Here is a 21,168-nt window from a genome sequence, read left to right as displayed (position 1 = left end):
TTTTCGACATTGCATCCTTCTCGTATCCTCTCATAATTTTTAAACCATCAATTTTTTATATTTTCACAATTCAAGTCCTTCCCAATTTCCTCTGAACGTCTCCATCAATATAATTCAATTTTCACTCTCTTTTTTTGCCAAATTCAATTTTCACATATTATGTTATAGCACTCGCATATGCCATATGCTACTCTACCTTGTAAAAACAATAAAGACTCGTGAATGGGTATTTTCTTTCTTGGGGTCAAAAGGAAAGTATTTAAATTCTTTATCTTTTTTTTTAAAATTTATATGGGAGCTCAAAAATAATTGGTGCATGCGTGTGTGTATTTGAATAAGCTAGGGTCTGTGTGATGATAATGCTGATTGGCAGTAGTTATCATTGCAAATGTAATCATAAGAATATTGCATTATACCATGTCCACCCACCACAAAAAGGATTTTTATTTTTCACAACAAAAGGAGCTTGTGATGATCATCTTAATGGCCGTTATTGTCTTCCTTTTTTAAAAAAATATTTTCTTTAATTTAAAGAAGTCGACTTTTTGTCCATAATTTAGAAAAGAACAAACCTTGCTTAGTCGGCACTACTCATCCATTTAATTCAACTTCCCAATAATTAGTATAGTTTTTTAAATAAAAAATTTATGAATAAGAAATAATTACATAAAATATGTTTAATAGAATAATTTATCTTTTTTATTATTATATTATCTAACTTATTATATTTTCTAAGCATGGCGCAGGAAAAGATGCCCAATTCCAATCTATAATACAAGAGATAATAGGTAACTAATTTGGGTAAATTGCATTTAAATAGATTAATCAATTATAATAAATGTGATATAGTCTCTTTAAACATTTTTGTATAACATTTTATTTTATATATCAATATATAAGTTAAATAAATTAATTTTAAAAGATGATAAATATAAAAAATAAAATATAAATGTCACCCATAACTAATTCACTTGTTAAGAAAATAAATAGAAGTGCTAGTCCCCCATAACATGATAAATCAAGGTTCAAATCCCTATTGAAAGAAGCGTTTATATTTGGTGCCTGACAGTATCTCAACCGATATTATTTTCAATAAGCAAATACTTTTATCTAAAAAAAGATAATATATTTTTTTATCGATAAAAACCATTCAACTCAAATGAGATAATATGTTTGCCCTTTTTGTATATTCAACCTATTAAAATATTTGTTTTATGTATTAATTTTTTTATTGCATAAACTATGAATAGAGGGACCAAAAACAGGTTAGTAATTAAAAAACACATGTTATGATAATATATAATAATTCTTGTTTGCTTTATGAGAGGCCAGATCACCATTTTGTACCGTTATGGACCAATGAGATAAGCGTGACTGTGCAGCGGCGGATCCCACATGGCAATGGGACCCACAAGACAGACCGCCAAGCCCTCTCGGTCCACAACTTTTCATGCTTCCCCAAAACGCCAGCGTCCAAAAACACGTATTGTGGCGCAGGACGCCCCACGTGTCGATCACCTAATGGGTGCGCTTCTCACGAAAGATGGTACCTATCCTCACCCACCAATCACGTGAAGACACGCATGTACGGCGCCCAGCATCCAGCAAAGAAAGAAATGCGAGTGAAGTTGGATTAACCGCGTGCCACACGTTGGTAATTAAGGGAAGAACCCAAAGAGGCTTTTTTGACCAAAAAGCTTAATGAGTCTTTCTCCCGGTTACTTTGTGACCAATTAATTACTACTATTAATTAGCCATAAAAAGTTATTATGATATAATTATTTAAAATATTTAAATAATCAGGCCGTTCATTGCGTTTGTGTTTTTGTGTCATATGTTAATAATTATCTCACTTGTTGAACAGACCATATGTCTAATCAACGAACCAATAAATGACTCAGCGTAGCGTTACAATTACAATAAATAATTTTTCAATCGTAATTTACAGAACACAAAATAAATAAGTAAGAAGAATTTTGTTTTAATTTCCTTACGTGCTTATGAGTGATTTCTATTACTCTATCAAACATGACCTTAATGGTTCTCATCAAGTAACAATCAAAGGGAATGTTTTAAGAGAAACCAATACATCATATATACTTACTATTTCTAATACTTAGTATAAGAACTAGCTAATCAATTTAGAAAATATAAATAGAATTAGTTAAGTTAGTTATTTATAACAAATGTATATTATTTTTCCTATATTACATTTACTCTTTAATCGTATATATATTAGAATTACATTTTGGTGGGAATTCCTTATAATCAATAAGGATGTTTTGAGAATAAATTGTAAATTTAGAATGTAAAGTGGATTAAAATCTTATATTTAAAATTAAATTCAACTCATGAATTAGTTCTTATATTAAAGATTGGAGATAGTATTACAGTACGATATAAATAAGCTAACTAATTTTTTCAATGTCCCTGAAATTAGTCATCAAGCTTCTAAAATTAGAATATAACACGAGTCTAAAGCAATATTTAAATCCAGCATGGCACAAGCTCGTTTTGACAGGGCATGTACAAGGACCCATATACGTTATACAAATAAATATATATATATGTGTGTGCATATATAATATACACACATATCAGTTTCTCGAGGTTCAAGGCGAAGGTTCACGATGTTTATCATTCACATCTTATCTGCAGGAAAGATATTATCTATTTGTGTATAAACGTTCACAGTTTGGAAATATTCGAGTGTAGGTTCATTTAATGTGTATCTGTAAATGATTTTAGTCAATTGAACTTGGACGGAGTCACATGTTCATTCTTGGTTGATAGGAATATACTCGCATGCTAATTATAGTAATTGTTATGAAGTATAAGATAATTATTTAAGCGTGACTTTCTAATTTAAACCTAAGTTAAACTAAATTAAAAATACTTAGGTGTATATATATTTTAACCATGAACTGTGTAATACTTTGAAGTATAAATAGTAAGTGAAAGTTGCAGAATTGATTCTTAATGTGATAATTCTATATTATATCGTCAATCACCATCAAGCTGATCGGCGCACGACAGAAAAAAATATTCGGAGATATCTGAAGGAGCAATTCATGGGAGAGTTTCGTATCTTTTAATATATGATAAACATTTTCTCATTGTTGTTTCTTCTTAAATCATACTCCTCCGGTCCTTATTATAAGACCCAATTTGACTTTTTATTTGGTCCTAATTATAAGACCCAATCCATTTTGTTTCTTATATTTATGCATTTTTTTTCCAAGATAATCCTTCTAATAATGATAGTTTTAACCAATATACTTAATTAGCAAGGATATTTTAGGAATGACAACACTTATTTATTATAAATAACCAACTTAACTTACTTCCTTAATCTCCTCAAATAAGTCAATTGGGTCTTATAATTAGGACCGGAGGAGTACCTCACTTAAGGATCGCGTGTGTTGGAATATAAGGCGTGTAAATTTGTGGTTAGTTGAGAAGTCCAAGTCCAAAATAATATGGTAAAATTGTGTCAAAATTTAAATGAGGTACGGTGTCCATTTTCTTTCAATCCAAGCCCTTGTGAAGCAAAAACGACAATTTTATTGTTAGCTACTACCTCTAATCATAAATATAAGAGTTAGTTGATTAATTTAAGTAAATTAAGAAAACAAGTTTAGTTATTTGTAATAAATAGGTGTTGTCTTTCTTAAAATATCCGTGCTAATCAAGTTTATTGGTTAGAACTACCATTATTAGAAAGAGTATCTTGAGAAAAAATGAATAAATATGAGAGATAAAATAGACTAGGGTCTTATATTTAGGATTAAAATAAAAGTCAAATGAGGTCTTATATTAAAGATCGGAAGTAGTATTTCTCCCATCGTTGTTATAGTTTAATTGAATTTTAATTTTAATCTTTATAGTTTCACAATTTTTTTCATATATTTTTAACAAATTTTGGTTGTCATTCCTATGCTCAAATTCATATCAAGTACTTACGAAAATATACGGACTAAAATTAATGATTTAAAATTCCACTGGCCAAAATCAAAATTAAATTAAACTGTAATTTAAGAGCAACAACAATATTAACCTTTTTACTTAATATCATATTACTATTTCATGATACCCCATTCATTCAATTCTAAATATAAGAATCAAATAATAAATTTATAAAAATTAAAAAATTAGTTAAATTAATTATTTGTTAATAATGTATATTGATTTTTTTGGAAGCATCTCTTTTAATAAATCATGAAGGAAACCACTTTCTGGGTGAAGAACTCCATTGGTATGTGCTAGGAAAATATTATAACTTTAAAAATAAATTAAATTGAAGTCTTATGTTTAAATTCTTTTAATAGTTTTCCCATTTAGAATGGGCCGAGTTATAACATTTTAGATGATATCTTATATTATCAAACAAATTAATTGCATTTTGCATTACACCATGAAGTTTCAGTCTTCTATGTCCCCTTTTCAGTAACGTATTCTCTGCATTTTTTTCAAATGTCAAATCATAAATATACGGTGATGTCCTCCGGTTCAGCGTACAGGATATAGATATGTGACCTCTATATATATATATATATATATGTATATTCTAAATATGCTTGTTTTGTTATACGTGACATATATAAAGTCTTTTCAAAGAGTGAATAATATTACTTTGGATTATAAAAGTCGTCTCATCAATATTCTAATTTGGTTTAAGGAGCAAGCAAGAAATATTCCAATTGCATTATATGACATTTGAATTCTTGCAAGTTAAAACAATTCCCAAAAGTCGTAGAACTTTGAAGAAGGATGGAGTTCAGCCTGTCTAACAACTACTTCTGGCCAAAAAAAAAAAAAAAGCCTGTCTAACAACTTCTTTTTATTTGTTATACATATTTACCAACTATCTAACGGTAATATTAGAGTTAATATTGACACGAGCAGATCTAATTATATGGGATAAATTACGTTAAAAGGCCCATATTTTCTTAAAATCAATATATCAATACTTTATAACATAGCATCTTAGCAAGTGATAACATTCTTAAATCATAAATAATAATATCTCTGATCCTAATTATAAGAACTAGTTGACTAATTTGAGGAGATTAAGCAAAGAAGTTAAGTTAGTTATTTGTAATGAATAAGTATTGTTTTTTCTAAAATAACTTTACTAATCAAGTGTATGGTTAGAACTACCATTATTAGAAGGACTAACTTAGAAAAAAATACATAAATATGAGAGATAAAGTAGATTGGGGTCTTATATTTAGGATCAAAATAAAAGTCAAACAAAATCTTATATTAAGGACCAGAGGTAGTAGTTATCAATAGTATAATTTATTTATCAATTTTTATGCCATACACTAAAAACACTCCTCATTTTGATTAACTTTGTTGAAAGTTGAAACATGTTTTAAAGTCTCTAATCCCTACATTTAAAAATATTTGTTATTTTTAAAATTTCAATAAAAATGTTTAGTTACTATTTTTATACTATTCATGTTTCATAGAATGGATGTGATTAAAATAATTAAATTTTTTTATGTTTTTTTTTGATAGGTATAGTTATTCTTCTATTAAAAGTAATCATGTTTGAAGATCGGATATCAAACATAGGCATATTTTTCAATAAGATTTGAAATTTGGTTTAGCATATTATAGAGGACTAGTCATTCCTACTAAACCTAAATTGTTTTTTTCTAACTTGCGTGCAAAACTTATTTTTAACGAAGGAAGGGAATATATAATTTTTCCGAAAATATGGGCTTTAAATTTTAGTTTTGAACACAAAAAAAGACCAAAAGGGAAGACAGAAGAGAGTGGAAGGGAGGTGGTAGTAGTAAAAGTCCAGGGCGAAGGTGGAGGTCGGTGATTGTGAAAGCGAAACCAACCCGATTGGTTGTTCACTTCCATTTTCCACTAAATTTTAAAAGCGTTAAATAGTTTTCTCTCTTGCACAGTAAACACAAGACAGACACATCCCTCAGCCCCACGATATATACCCCCTCCATCCCGTCCCATTTCTGCAACTCATTCTACACGTTTGCTCTCAAAGTCTAGCTTTCGCTCTCCTTCTCCCGCAATCTTCTCTCTTCTTCGTGGTTTGTTGTGGGGTTTGAGCTTTTTCAAGTGTTATGGCTAAGGACGTTGAGGTTGCAGAGCGTGGGTCTTACTCCGCCAAGGACTACCATGACCCACCTCCGGCACCTCTCATTGACGCGGAGGAGCTTGGCAAGTGGTCCTTTTACAGGGCTTTGATTGCTGAGTTCATAGCCACCTTACTTTTCCTTTACATTACCGTCCTTACTGTGATTGGCTACAAGAGCCAGTCTGATACCAAAGCTGGCGGTGATATGTGTGGTGGCGTCGGCATTCTTGGCATTGCCTGGGCCTTCGGTGGCATGATCTTCATTCTTGTCTACTGCACCGCTGGGATCTCAGGTGGGTCTAGAGTATGCCTTATTCTCAACTTACTTTTTCTTATTAAGTTTGCTGTTTTTAGTTTCTCTTTAAACGGGCTTTGTTTTTCTTAACTTCACCCATGCTTTCAAGTTTCTGAGCCCCACAAACAGAGATTTCTCTGTTTATACCATGTTTCCTAGTTCAGTAGCAACTAGGAGTCACCCCCCTGAGCTCAAGGTAGAAAATTTTTGATTTTTCAGTTCTGAAAACCCTGGTTGTAGTTTTCCAGGATACCATACTGGGGATCTCATCTTTTCTCTCTTTGTTTTGTAAATTTTTGGGCTTCTCTTGAGATGTTTAGTGATAATCTTCAAAGGTCCTTTCTTTTCAAAAAATTTTACTTGTACATCCAAATTCTTGAGCTCCGAAAGGGAGATCTTGTGTTTATGTTTTAATTTCTGAGTCATAAGAAAACACCAACTAAGCCTATTACTAGGCTTAACTACTATTATTCTAACTTGTAATTTTCAAGTTCTGAAATCTCTGGTTCAATGAATGCAGGAGGTCACATTAACCCTGCAGTGACATTTGGGCTCTTCTTGGCTCGCAAGGTGTCACTGATTAGAGCCATCTTGTACATCGTGGCTCAGTGCTTGGGTGCTATCTGTGGAGTTGGGTTAGTGAAGGCCTTCCAAAAGAGTCTCTACACCAGGTACGGTGGTGGGGCCAATTCTCTGAGCGATGGCTACAGCATCGGCACTGGCTTGGGTGCTGAGATCATCGGAACCTTTGTTTTGGTATACACTGTGTTCTCTGCTACTGATCCCAAGAGGAACGCTAGAGACTCCCATGTGCCTGTAAGTATTACTGCTGAGTACTTTAATTTTGTTCGTACTGAGATGAGTTCCTTTTTGTGCTTGTGTGGATTTTTAATTGATATGAAAATAGTAGAATACTGTATAAACTATGTACTTTAGAACAAAAGATAGGGCTGCCTGAAAAGTTGTGCTGAAATATTGGTTAAAGGGAAGAAAGAATGTATGCTGAGTTTAGATGATAAATACTTACCCATAGAAGTGCGCAACTTTTGGGAATTTACAACTTTCGATCTGATTGTGAATTCAGATGCCTAGAAAGCTCTAAAGTCTATGGCTTTAATATGGGCTTTAATCTTGTGGGTAAACGTCGATCCGCTTCTAGTTATTGCAGATTAGAAATAGATCAACAGAAACAGAGACGGAAAAGAAAAAAACAGTTCATGTTCTTCATTCGTCAACTGATAAAATTACACTGATCACGGAATCTGAATAGAGACACAGAGAAGAGTGGATGCTCCTGTTAAGAAAGATTCATAAACTGGTAGAATAGCATTATAAAATCCTTGTTGGGATTATAAAATTGCTTGTTTCACTGTCGAGTTCAATTTCTTTGATCATGAGTTTTCCAAACTGTAAAATGAAATGAACTATCATATATTTTTTGTGGTCTTGGATATAATCTCTTGGTGGATGAGTATTTGATTCACCTGGGATGGTACTGCTATCACTTTCCTACACAAAAATTATCAGGAGCATGATATCAAATACCCACCATGCGCTTGGTAGACATGGGTCCATTGGCTTATTTGAGTTTGTGGTGGTTTTTGGATCTTATCATGGCTGGCACATGAATAAAGAAGGTTACCTAATGTCTTTTCATGTTATGAGAATAATGGGTTCTACTTTAGTTATCGTCTTCGATGCCTTTTTTTTTTTCCCCCCTTCTTCCCCTTTATGCCTTGAAAGCAAAGTTGAAGTGTTTGAGGTCCAAAAGTAAAGAGGTCATGATTCTGTCCGTGATATGGCTTCTGTCATTTTCTCTAACCTCCCAGTATCACCTTCATTTTGTCAATATCAGCTTGGTTTTCTGCATTCACCCTCAATTACTTTCTCAGATTCTCTTAAACGATAATAATAAAGAAGTGGGAATCATGGGCCTCACATGTGTGCATGCCCCACACTTGCTTGTGAACCCCTCCCACTTGTTCATTGTTTTTCTCCTAGTCTTTTTTATCTACTGGTTGTTAAATTAACTTATTAATCTTTGTTCTGTGCTTTGAAGGTTTTGGCTCCACTTCCCATTGGGTTTGCTGTGTTCATGGTTCATTTGGCCACCATCCCGGTCACCGGTACCGGCATCAACCCGGCCAGGAGTCTTGGAGCTGCTGTTATCTACGGCAAAGCCTGGGATGACCATGTGAGTATTTTTTACTCCCCAGAATTTAAAACTGCTATTTCAATCAGGTAAAGTAGAAAAAGATTCCAACTTTGTCTAAACTTTTGTTGGTTGTGTTGGTTTAGTGGATCTTCTGGGTGGGACCATTCATTGGGGCAGCCATAGCAGCATTCTACCACCAGTTCATCTTAAGGGCAGGTGCAGCTAAGGCACTTGGATCATTCAGGAGCAACCCCTCTGTTTAAATCTGTGTTAATTAATGCTTCAAATGGAACAAGATGCTTGAAGAGATGAGGCTGTTCATGGGACAGAGGGAGCCTTTTGTAATACCCTCTTGTCTTTTTAAGCATTTCCCTTTTGAATCTTCTTCTTCTTCAGTGTGCCTTTTTCCTTTTCTTTTCTTTTCCTATTTTCAGTTATTCTCTGGCTTGTCTGTACTCAACATTATGATTTATGAGGGAAAAAAAAATTATGTGTTTATAATTATGTCTTATTTGGATCATTTGCCCTATTTCTTTTTAAGTTAGTGCTGAATACGTAATGATATCTTTAATTTTCTATTCGAGACCTAATCTTATCTCAATATCACTGGATCTGGCATAAATTTAATTGAATAATTATGCTCCAGCTTTCTTATTTTCTCTACTTAATCGTATTTTCTCAACACACTCTGGAATTAAGCTAAAAGAAAACACAGGAGGAAAAATCTCTGCAATTTTGGGGAAAAAAATCGTAATTATCAAAAGAGCAACACCGAAAAGAAATGATATAATCATCATAAATTTCACAAGTAAAACTTTGATTTCAATAAGACGGTATCGATGTGTTTAACACACAAAATCTCAGAACAGATGAACAATAGGGAAAATTGTAATTAGATCTAAGAGAATTAAATACAAAAAAGTCTTTTAAAATCATAAAATTATTCTGAAATCTTAAAGAATTTTTTTGTAATAAATTTTATTTGTTTAATTATCAAATTATCTTTCTTTTTTTTTTTTAGTTCGCATTGAAAACTGAAAGAACAGTATTTGACAACTTAAGGTGCTAGGTTTGATAACTATCACGGTTGGTTTGACAACTCATACGTTACATTTTATTTAAATGTTGATAAAATATTTTCAAATACTAACATATTAAATTTAATTTTCAAAACATCCATGATTGTTACAAAAAATTATTATTAAAAACTAATGATTTTAGGATTAAAAGACCAAACATATGTTTTTCAAAGTTAAAAGACCAAACTGAAATCTTGTACAAAATTAAAGGACCAAATATATACTTTAGTTTTTTTTCCTTGGAACATTTCAATACATATTGTTTAGGGAGAATTGCAATTAGGTCCCACTCAAGGGAACTAAATACAAAAAGGTCCCCTGAAATCATGAAATTATTCTCTTACAACTTCAGAATAATTTATTGCAAAAAAGTTCTGAAGTTAATAATTTCATGATTTCAGGGGACCTTTTTGTATTTAGTTCCCTTGAGTGAGACCTAATTGCAATTCTCCCTAAACAATATGTATTGAAATGTTCCAAGGAAAAAAAACTAAAGTATATATTTGGTCCTTTAATTTTGTACAAGGTTTTAATGTGGTCTTTTAACTTTAAAAAACATACGTTTGGTCTTTTAATCCTAAAATCATTAGGTTTTAATGATTATTTTTTGTAACAATCATGGATGTTTTGAAAATTAAATTTAATATGTTAGTATTTGAAAATATTTTATCAACATGTAAGATTTTAATGTCATTATTTTTTAGAAAAAATTTTAGAGTTAAAAAACCAGAAGTATACTTTTTAAAATTAAAAAATCAAATTGAAATCTTGTACCAAATTAAAGACTCAAAATGTATACTTTAGCCCCAAAAAAAATCTAAACCCCCATGATTCTATTCTTCTTCTGTACTGCCCAAAGTGCCAAACAACTTTCCCACTACAAATCTCTCTCTCTCTCTCGCTCTCACATGCCATGGCTTTTAGACTGTATTGTTTAATATTGGAGCTAAACCACGAGGAAGAATGGTTCCACAACAAAGCTTTAGAGGTTTCTTTTCTCACTAATTGCCATAATTTAATATCACTTTGGCCAAAATTTGTACTTGTCTGCGTGCATCATAGTAGTAATTTATTTAATTAACTATAAATTCATGGACTTGTGTGAGTCTTTTCAATCCCTGCTTTTCCGGGTACCTTCCCCAAAGTTACCTAATTCCCTTTTTATTTAAAAAAATGGGACATTTTTGTCTCTGTTTGTGTCATTATTTTCTTGGGAAATGGTAGATTCTGTTTCACTTTCAAAGCGTGCCGTTTTTACAAGGCAAGTTGTATGGATTATTTCATTATTTAATTTATTTAATATTAAATAGACAAATAGGGCATAGTGTAGGTAAGGTTTTGGATGCCATGTTTACAAGGCAGGTTAAATTTCATTGTCTCTCAAGTAAAATGCATAGCAATCTGAGCTTACAAGGCTATTTTATTTTTAGTCATTGTCATGAAGGGGACTCACTTTCTAACTCCTCCATTCCCCCCACCTATTATGGCTTCATGTAGCCATGGTAGATGCCTACATTTATAAAAATAAATGTATATTCATCTCATTCTATTCAAGGGTACTCCCTCCTATTCTTATTAATATAAGTTTTAAATAAGTAATTCATAAATAATAAATAAATAATTAAAATTAATTAAAGCAATAAATAGGTTATAAATATAATTTTGTTTTCAATTAGGCCCATATAATAAATGACAAAAATGATGAAAGAGAATGTGTAAGGAAGTATAACAAGAGAGTATGACAAATGAGAGAGAATAAATAATTAAAAACAAAATTAAAAAAAGTAGGATTAATTAATCCGCAAGTCCTTATAGTTTCAACGAATTTTGAATCAGGTCCCTATAGTTTTTTTTCTTTTTATTAGGTCCTTATACTTTTACCTTTTTTTAATTAGGTCCTTGTATTTATTTTTCTTTTAATTAAGTCCTTATAATTTCACTAAATTTTTTTAGAACAATTAATTTTTTTGCTGAAAAAATTAAAATCATTATAATAATTCAATATCTTTAAAATATTATTGTTTATAAACTAATATTAAATAATACATACTATTTTATGTTTATATAATAGTACTATTAGAATTTATAAAATAAAGAATAAAAAATTCAGGGACTTAATTAAAAATAAGATGAACTTATAAGGACTTGATAAAAAGAAAAATAAATACAAGGACCTAATTAAAAATAGGTGAAAGTATAAGGACCTAATAAAAAGAAAAAAACTATAAGGACCTGATTCAAAATTAGTTGAAACTATAAGGAGCTGTTGATTAATTATCCCAAAAAAGTATTAAATGTTTAGACAAACCCTAAATTGAAGCTTATAAAATGGATCACACCTTTCTTTAAATTTAAAGCTTAGAAATAGGATCAGAGGGAGTATTTTTGAACATGTTTTACTAAAATCAAGAAAAATATTTTTCTAGGAAAAAATAATTTTTTAATTTTACTCCCTATTAAATATATACTTTTTTGAAAAAATAGTTTATGCAATAGTAAATGAGGACAAATTAGTTTTTTTAAAAAATAGTTTATGCAATAGTAAATGAGGACAAATTAGTTTATTTATGTGAAAAAATTAATGATATGACTAATAAATAATTTTTTTTAAAATTTATAAATAGGATTAGAAGAATATAATGTATTAGAGAATTAGTCCAAAAAATTGAGTGTAAATATGTAGATTGAATTTCATTGAGAAAGCCTAGGCCAAACGTGATTGTGAGTGATGCACATATCTTGTTATTACGCTTGTGATCTCTCTTTTCCATTAGTTATTAGCTGTTTCTATTTATAAATTATTTTTTTAAAAGCTATTTTTGTTTCTACTTATAAGTCATCTTATAAGTAATTGATATTTTTTATATGGGCACCGTTTACTAATTATGCATTTATGCCCGGTGAAAAAAAATTATGCATTTATGCTAAGAGACTGATGGGCGAAAAGAGTTGATAAAAAATTTGCATATCCTTAAGGACATTTGTGGGAAAGTGCACGAATTTTAAGACAATCCATTAATTTTAACTAGCTTTTGTTAATTTATGTTTATTAGTTAAAAGTCACTTATAAGTAAAAATTGGGTGACTATTTCATAAATGCATAAAAGCGATGAGTATTTGAATAATAGACCCAGCTACACTTTTTACCCCTCTCTCCCTCTCGCAGTGTGCATGAATATATAAATGTCAAGGAACTAAAAATCACATCAATTATTAAATTAATTGAGGCAAATATTCAACCGTGGTTAAATTAAAGTCAAACCAATCATAATTTAAATGTGACTCTGAAGAAAATACTAAATCCGATCCTTAATATAAGAGCTAATTTGATATTCAATTTAATTCTAAATATAAAGTCTTAATCTACTTTGTCTATCATATTTATTTATTTATTTTCAAAATGATCATTGTAATAGTTGTGTATGGTAAAAATTTTATCAAATAGTAGTTTTAACTAAGATATATGATTAGTAAGCGTATTCTAAAAAAAATAACATTTATTTATTAGAAATAACTAACTTTACAAACTTATTTAATTTATGCAAACCAGTCAATTAGGTTTTTATATTAAGAATTAAAGTTGGTAATATTCAAATAAAAAGATATTAACAAACAAGTAAATGGAACATTTATGCATAAATAATATATAATTCAATAAAACGGACTTGCTAAATCATGAATCCAACATGCCACTATTTTTTTACTCAAAAAACGTCATTTTAATCTCAATAGGTGAAAAAAAGAGAGAAAAAATAGCCCGTACAAATTCTTGATTGAACTAGTCAAGCAACCATCATTTCACCAGTTTGTTGGTATGATTCATAATCCACAGTATTTTTTTAATACTATCTCATGGCTTAATTATAAAAGCTAATTAACTAATTTGAAGAGATTAAAAAAATAAGTTAAGTTAGTTATTTGTAATAAATAGATGTTGTCTTTCCTATAATATCTCTGCTAATCAAGTTATTTGCTAGAACTACTATTATTAGAGGGACTGTCTTGGGAAAGAATGCATAAATATAAGAGACAAAGTGAATTATGGTCTTATAATTAAAACCAAAATAAAAGTCAAACAAGATATTATATTAAGGGCGGAAAGTAGTATCATGATAAATGTGAAAGGAATGTTTGAGTTGCATGGAGTTGGAGAGATTGAAAAAGGCCACATTTTTCTATCCAGATTCCACACGGCGCATGAATGCATGGTTGAAAAGTTACGTCAAAGGAGTGTTTGTTTTGAGTTGGATGGAGTGTGAGACACTCAATAACAAAAATTCACCGGGTATTGTTTTTCAATCTATTTTGTGAATAAGAGATATACTCAGATATTATTGGCAAAAGAAGGTCATACTCATAATTTGGGATATTGTCCACCTGATATCCTTAGCCTTTTGTCAATTTAATTCCAATTTTTATTTGCTATATTGTAAGGAATTAGCTTTTTTTATTGAATCCACCTTGCTGGCTTCTTCAAAGTTACAATATGCGAATAAATTAACAAACCAACGCTGTGGGCTGGGAATTTGGAAAACTAATTGCAGATTGGCTCCATTTTGGAGTTTCATAAATGGGCTTATTGAAGCCCATGATGTACCAATTTCAGTTTCAGAAAGATGGGCCTCTTTAAAGCCCAATGTAGAAAACTCAAATAATGTCCTATTTATTCACTTATCACTAACTGTTTATCAATTTAACTCCCCATATTAATAGGCTTTTTATTATTTTACTTCATTTGAATAAATTGAATTTTTATAATAAAAAACCTCCCCAAGTCAATCATTTAAAAATCTGTCTCAAAAAATTTATCATTTAAAAATAAGTTTTTAGAACTTCGTAGAAAATTGCGTTTATATTCTCAATTCAGTCCCTTAAAACTATTGTAAATAACATTTTTATCAATTTATTGTTAGTCTTGTTTATATTATAAGTTGATAAAAGAAACAAGACTATTAAAAAAATATTTTTATTTATAAATAAATTTAAAAAACGCTAATATACCAAAACTTGATGATGATAGAACATCATTTGATTATTTTCTTTTTGTTGCTATTTTATACAATTTTTTTCTTCTAATAACCTTAAATTAACTAGACTGACACACGAATCGTGTATCATTCTGAGAATGTATCTTTTGAGTTTCATTGCTAATATAAGTATCTTATTAATTGCTAATATGAGTATCTTATTAATGAGTAATCTATAAAATTCTCGTGACTATTTTTCGAGCTATGGAGCTTGTTTTGATCTTAGTGAATCCTTCAAACCCAAATTACCTTTTAGTTTTACGTACTAAAACACTGATAGACCAAACTGAAGATGATGGAATCTTGTTTCATCATTTTCCCTTTTTGTTGTCTTATAGAATCTTTTAATAATGACCTTAAACTAAGTGCACTCACATATTAAGTTTAGATCCAAATTCCAATACCGAACTGCTTATTAAACTTATATCCCTACATGATGATTGCCACGATTTTTAACCAAAAATTAGTTTAGTTGGTAACGATCCATGTCATATTACCTCCGGTTTTTAATATAAGAGTTTATTTGACTTTTATTTTGGAAGTAAATATAAAACTTAATTCATTTTGTTTATCATAGTTATCCACTTTTCTTTCAAAATATTTATTGTAATAATAGTAGTTTTAGCTAATATACTTGATTAACAAGGGTATGTTATAAAAAATAACACCTATTTATTACCAATAACTAACTTAACAAATTTTCTTAATCTATTCAAATTACTCAACTAGTTTTTATATTAAGAATTGGTAATAATATATTGTAAGAACATACATTTGAATTTCATTACCAAGATAAGGATCCTATAAATGGAATGTAATTTGTAAATACTTTAGTAAACACTCTTTAAACATCACATGCTACCCAAATTTTTTTAGAAAAATTAAGAAAAGAAATCTCCCATCGACAATTATCTAAATCAGATTACCGATACTTTGTGCATACAAAATTTACAGAACATTGATACTTGCTATGCATAAAAACTCATCAAATCTTTTTCCCTATTAACATTTTCAGGGGAGATTTTTTCAATGTTCTCAGTTTTTTTAAAAAAAAATGATTTTTTTGGTAAAAAAAAATTTATAGGACATGCCAAGAAAAAAAAGGGTGATTTTTGTGTGCCAAGGCAATAAATTACCAAAGAGTGAAGTTGCTTTTCTTTGGTGGGATCTGATTTCATCATAATTGTTGCCATTTTAACAAGCAAGATGGATGAGACTTGCACTCCTCAAGGACGGAACCATCTTCTTTAATCTTTCCCTTTGGACATACTCTCATTATTGTCCAGAAAATCACATGCGCGCGCGTCACCATCTTACTCCCACACATCGCAGCTCCTCACGAAGCTTCCCTCGTTTGATGCATACAGCCAAAGGCAAAAGGCTTATTGCATGTTCTTAATTAAACTTTTCCTTTTAGCCTTTCATCAATTACTCCTGGTTAGGTCTCGGAGCAACAGTGACGACCATCAATTATTGCTTGTGGGCAAAGGCATGCACAATCGATTGCTTGTATTTTAGTGCCTGGATCAGCATGGAGTTAACGGAGAATGATCCTTAAAAGTTGGGGGAGGGGTGTGTTTATGTCATTTTCCTGCTTTTGCCCAACTATTTGTGAGTGCTCAGAGAAGTGTTCCGCAATATATAGAGAGGAAGAGGTTGAGATTTTGGATGTGCGAAAGTGGGGTGAGATTATTAAAGAGAGAATGGCACCCATCACCACATATTTGTTCATCTTCTTGTGCTTGATCTCCAACACTTTCTGGGAAGCCCACCATGTGTTCGACGATATTAATCGTCGTAGCTTGTTGTCTTCAACGGGTTATGGCTTGATGCACCCGGATCTTCCACCTTTTCTCTGATTCTAATGTCCATTGATTCCCCTTTACTGTGCAGAAACAGATGTCAGTTTCTTATGTAGCTCTCTTATTGACCTCATCAATCACAGCTCACAGCTTCAGTTTAACATTTGAGCAAACCTGGTGCACTTTGCTTATTACCATCCTCTTCATTATGGATTACAAGCCTTCTTCATCTGACTACTTTAGATCAAGTCAAGTTAGTTTGGAATGTGTAAGTGTAAAGAACTACCAAGAGCAAGATTCTCCATGTACAAGGCTCAACTCAGACTTCTCTTAAGTGACAAGTGCCTTGGTTATGTTTTCTGTTATTCCATCTTCTACTTGTTTATTTCCTTTTGTATTACTTTTGAATATTTCAGTTCTAAGTTATTTTCTGAATGCACGCTCTTGGTCGTTTCTCTGTGGAGGATGTCCGCCTCATGCATCATCTCTTTTGTTAATTTAAACATTTTTTTTCTACACATAACTATCCTTTTATTCTATTAGAGGTAATCCTATTTGAGGGATTGTCAGATACTAAAGGAGGATACTTTTTCCAGCAGGAATTTGAATATTGGTTCATCACTTTGCGAAAGACTAACCTTTTCTACTAAACCCAATCCCATTAGTTAATTTAAACATTTGAGTTTATTGCAAAAACTAAAAAAGAAAGATCGCCGTGAAGCCATGGTTAAATTGTGGGATTTGGAATTGGGGGATGAGATTTGTTCAATGACGCATTGCATATGAAATGGGCTGGACTGATGGCTTTCTCAACTGCAATCATTATAAATTAACATGAAAAAATATGAGCAAAAAATATAATATTTATAAATCATTAATAGTACCACGTACCTTGGATTCTGTGTAAATAATTAAATATAAAAAAGCCTTCTTTAGTTTTATTTTTAAAACTGGGTCTTTGTCAAATATAATTATAAAAAATTCGTACCTACCATATCCCTTGTTCACATTTTAAAATTTAATGAGAAAATGACAACAAAATACCACCTGAATTCCAAAAAGACAAATAAGGGACTTGAATAAGCAAAATGACAAATAGGCCACTGGGTATCAATTTGGAATATAGATTTTCGGCCAAAAGACCGAATTGCCCTGATTGTCTCTGAACATTGAGCAGTGTATTCATGCGATAGAGAAAGGGAGAAACTGATTTCCTTCTACGAAACTAAATCCAAGTTCCTGCAGTCACCAAAAAGGATTTTTTGAAATCACGTTGCCGTCGTCGTAGGAGTAGATTGCCATCGCTGAATTTGGTTACCATCGCTGAAATACATTGCCCTGTCTGAAATAACTTGTACCCCCTGAAATTGTCGTCGTCGAAGAGGTCGCTGAAGTATTTGAATTATTCATGAGTGAGTAGAAGTTGATGGTGGGATTTGGATTATTCTTTTTGTGGCTGTTTCATGGTAAAATAGGAACAGGATTATTGCATTTGAGGGTTCATATTCAGTATTTGGTGAATGATGAAGTAGAAATCAGAAAATAGCCGCAAGCAATTACGTAATGTAATTGCTGTCATATGTTTGCTGGTTTTGGTAAATCCCATTCCGTGAATGGTAAATTTTAATATACATGTAGTTAATTATGAAAGTTAATAGTTCAATGTTTACTGTGATGTACTTCAGGTGCACGTTCACTGAATGATTTATTTATGCTTACAAGTTGTTCTTCCAGTGAAAACAGGTTTACAAAGCCCATTGAAGAAGTAGTCACTTTCACTATAAAAGTTGTAAATCCCATTATGTGTTTTGTAAAATTCAGCGTGAAATTTTATTGGTAGTGAAAAGTAAGTTACTCATCCCCCGAAAATATGTTGCAAAATCTATTAACAAAGCGGTCACTTTTATCACAAAAGTTGTAAATCCCAGCATAGAGCTGGTAATACGGGCTGGGCCCGCGGGCCCAGCCCGCCAACCCGCCAAAAATGGCGGGCTCGGGTTGGCAAAATGCCAGCCCGCCAAGGTGCGGGCTACTCCAGCCCGCACCGTTTTCAGCCCGCTCCGCCGCGGGCTAGCCCGCTTTTTTTTTTTTTTAATTTTAATTTTTATATAATTTCTAATATGTTATACAACATAATTGGAGGATTTTAACCCCCAAATTTCATATTTACATCTTCTCATCCATGTAATTGCATATGTAATACATACATAAAAGATCTACTTAATTAATTTGGATAAGAAAAATAGTCAAATTAATTATTTAGAAAAAATATGTGTTAGTTTTCTAAAATATCTTCTCAAATTATAAATTAATCCTCACATTATTTTATTATAACTCATTACTCAAGTTTAAAACTCCAAATCCAATTTTAACATTACAAACTAAGTCCAAACTTATACAAGTAATAATTTTTTTTTAAAAAAAAAAAAGTTAGGCGGGCCGGCGGGCTAGCCCGCCAGCCCGCCAAAGTGCGGGCTACTTCAGCCCGCACCGCTTTTGGCCCGCACCGCTGCGGGCTGGCCCGTATCCGCACCGCCAGCCCGCATTCCCAGCTCTATCCCAGCATATGTTTTATAAAATTCAACGTGAAATTTTATTGGTTTTTAGAAACAAGTTACCTATCCCCTGAAAACAGGTTACAAAAGCCATTTAAGAAGTGGTTATTTTCACTATAAAAGTTGTAAATCTCACTGTGTGTTTTGTAAAATTCAGTGTGAAATTTTATTGGTTTTTAGAAACAAGTTGCTCATCCCCTGAAAAGATGTTGCAAAACCCATTTAAGAAGTGATCATTTCACTAAGAAAGTTGTAAATCTCACTACATGTTTTGTAAAATTCAGCATAGAATTTTATTGGTTTTTATAAACAAGTTGCCAATCCCTTGAAAACATATTGCAAGACCCATTGAAGAAGTGATCATTTTCACTATGAAAGTTGTAAATCTCACTATGTGTTTTGTCAAATTCAGCGTGAAATTTTATTGATTTTTAGAAACAAGTTGCTCATCCCCTGAAAAGAAGTTGCAAAATTCATTTAAGAAGTGGTAATTTTCACTACAAAAGTTGTAAATATCACTATATGTTTTGTAAAATTCAGCATAGAATTTTATTGGTTTTTAGAAATAAGTTGCCAATCCCTTGAAAACATGTTACAAAACCCATTGAAGAAGTGATCATTTTCACTACGAAAGTTGTAAATCTCACTATGTGTTTTGTCAAATTTAGTATGAAATTTTATTAGTTTTTAGAAACAAGCTGCCCATCTCCTGAAAACAAGTTGCAAAACCCATTGAATAAGTGGTCATTTTTACTATGGAAGTTGTAAATCCCACTATACGTTTTGTCAAATTTAGCGTGAAATTTTATTAGTTTTTACAAACAAGTTGTTTATCTCCTGAAAACAGGTTGCAAAACCCACTAACAAAGCAGTCACTTTCATTATAAAAGTTGTAAATCACAATATGTATTTTGTAAAATTCATAATTAACTACATGTATAGTGAAATTTACCATTCACGTAATGAGATTTACCAAAAACCAGCAGGCATATGACAGCAGTTACGTTACGTAATTGCTTGCCATTGTTTTCTTATTTTCGCTTCATCTTTCCCGCAGGTTCATCTTTCCCACAGCTTCACATTCTCTGAAAATGGTTTTATGCGAAGAACAGAGACAGAACCAAAATTTTTTAGAGAAATGCTAGGCAATAACATTTTAAGCTGTGGGAACCCATCGAAAATCAGCGTCTTCCTCTCTCCTTCCTCTCTTCTTCCCGATTTCATCAGCGTCTTCCTCCTCTCTCCTTCCCGTATTTCATCAACGTCTTCCTCTCTCCTTTCTCTCACTTTCAGACAAGGCATTTTGGTCTTTTGGTCAAAAATCTGAATTCCAGATTGGTACCCAGTCCTTTATATGTCATTTTGCTTATTCAGGTGCCTTATTTGTCTTTTTGAAATTCAGGTTGTATTTTGTTGTCATTTTCCCAAATTTAATTAATAACGAGAGAGCCTTAATCTAAGACGATAAGGCAGCTTCCCGTTCTTAATTTCCCAATCGTATTCTCTCTGATAAGTGATAACGATAAAAAATGACAATTACGCAATGTTGAGTAGAAAAAATATCTGATATAAATTGAGACAACAAGAGCTTGGGAGGCAGATATTGTCGAGAGGATGGCACCAATCACCACATGGTTCTTCACCATCGTCTCCTTAATCTGCTATGTCGTCTGTGACTACGACGCCCATCAGGTGTTCGACGATATTACTCATCCAAATCATCTTCCTTCTCCTCTCGGTTATGCCCTCATCCACCCGGATGTTCCAAACCTTGTCTGATTCTCATCTTCGTGCCACTGAGCCACCAGCTTCATACCAATTACTTACTTTTGATTTACATATCTGCCTTCTTTTGTCAAGTTCTTGTTTTCTTCTCTTGTAATTATGGTTATATTTTACCTAATTAATCTTCATATGTTTTGAGCTTGAAATTGTACTTTCAAAATGCTGCAATACTGTATTCTGACATTATTACTGAATAGGTTTAGGTTGATAACAGGAAGCTATAGGACAAGTTATTATGTTGCCAAGCAAGAAGAGGCATTCATCTGATTGATCCTATCTCTGTAACTTGAGGCATTTCTTTGGAACATAGTATCTCCGGTTGTAAATATGTCAGCTAATCTGTACTTACAACCGGAGG

The 21,168-nt window shown here is 31.7% G+C and overlaps 1 protein-coding gene across 1 annotated transcript; it reads left to right on the top strand.

Moving 5' to 3' along the window:
- Positions 1–6,050: 6,050 nt before the first annotated feature.
- On the top strand, positions 6,051–9,047 carry LOC114752363 (aquaporin PIP2-1). The gene is made up of 4 exons (XM_028941107.1): positions 6,051–6,405; positions 6,928–7,223; positions 8,467–8,601; positions 8,706–9,047. Exons 1-4 carry the CDS (start codon positions 6,099–6,101, stop codon positions 8,823–8,825), a joined length of 858 nt encoding a protein of 285 aa, XP_028796940.1. The 5' UTR covers positions 6,051–6,098; the 3' UTR covers positions 8,826–9,047.
- The last annotated feature ends 12,121 nt before the right edge of the window (positions 9,048–21,168 follow it).

Source organism: Neltuma alba, unplaced genomic scaffold (genome assembly GCF_004799145.2).
Source record: "Neltuma alba isolate B1F8T4 unplaced genomic scaffold, ASM479914v2 tig00007351_pilon, whole genome shotgun sequence".
NCBI classification, from domain to species: Eukaryota; Viridiplantae; Streptophyta; class Magnoliopsida; order Fabales; family Fabaceae; genus Neltuma; species Neltuma alba.
The sequence above is the reverse complement of the archived record's forward strand: the minus strand, read 5'-3'. Positions and strand labels throughout refer to the sequence as shown.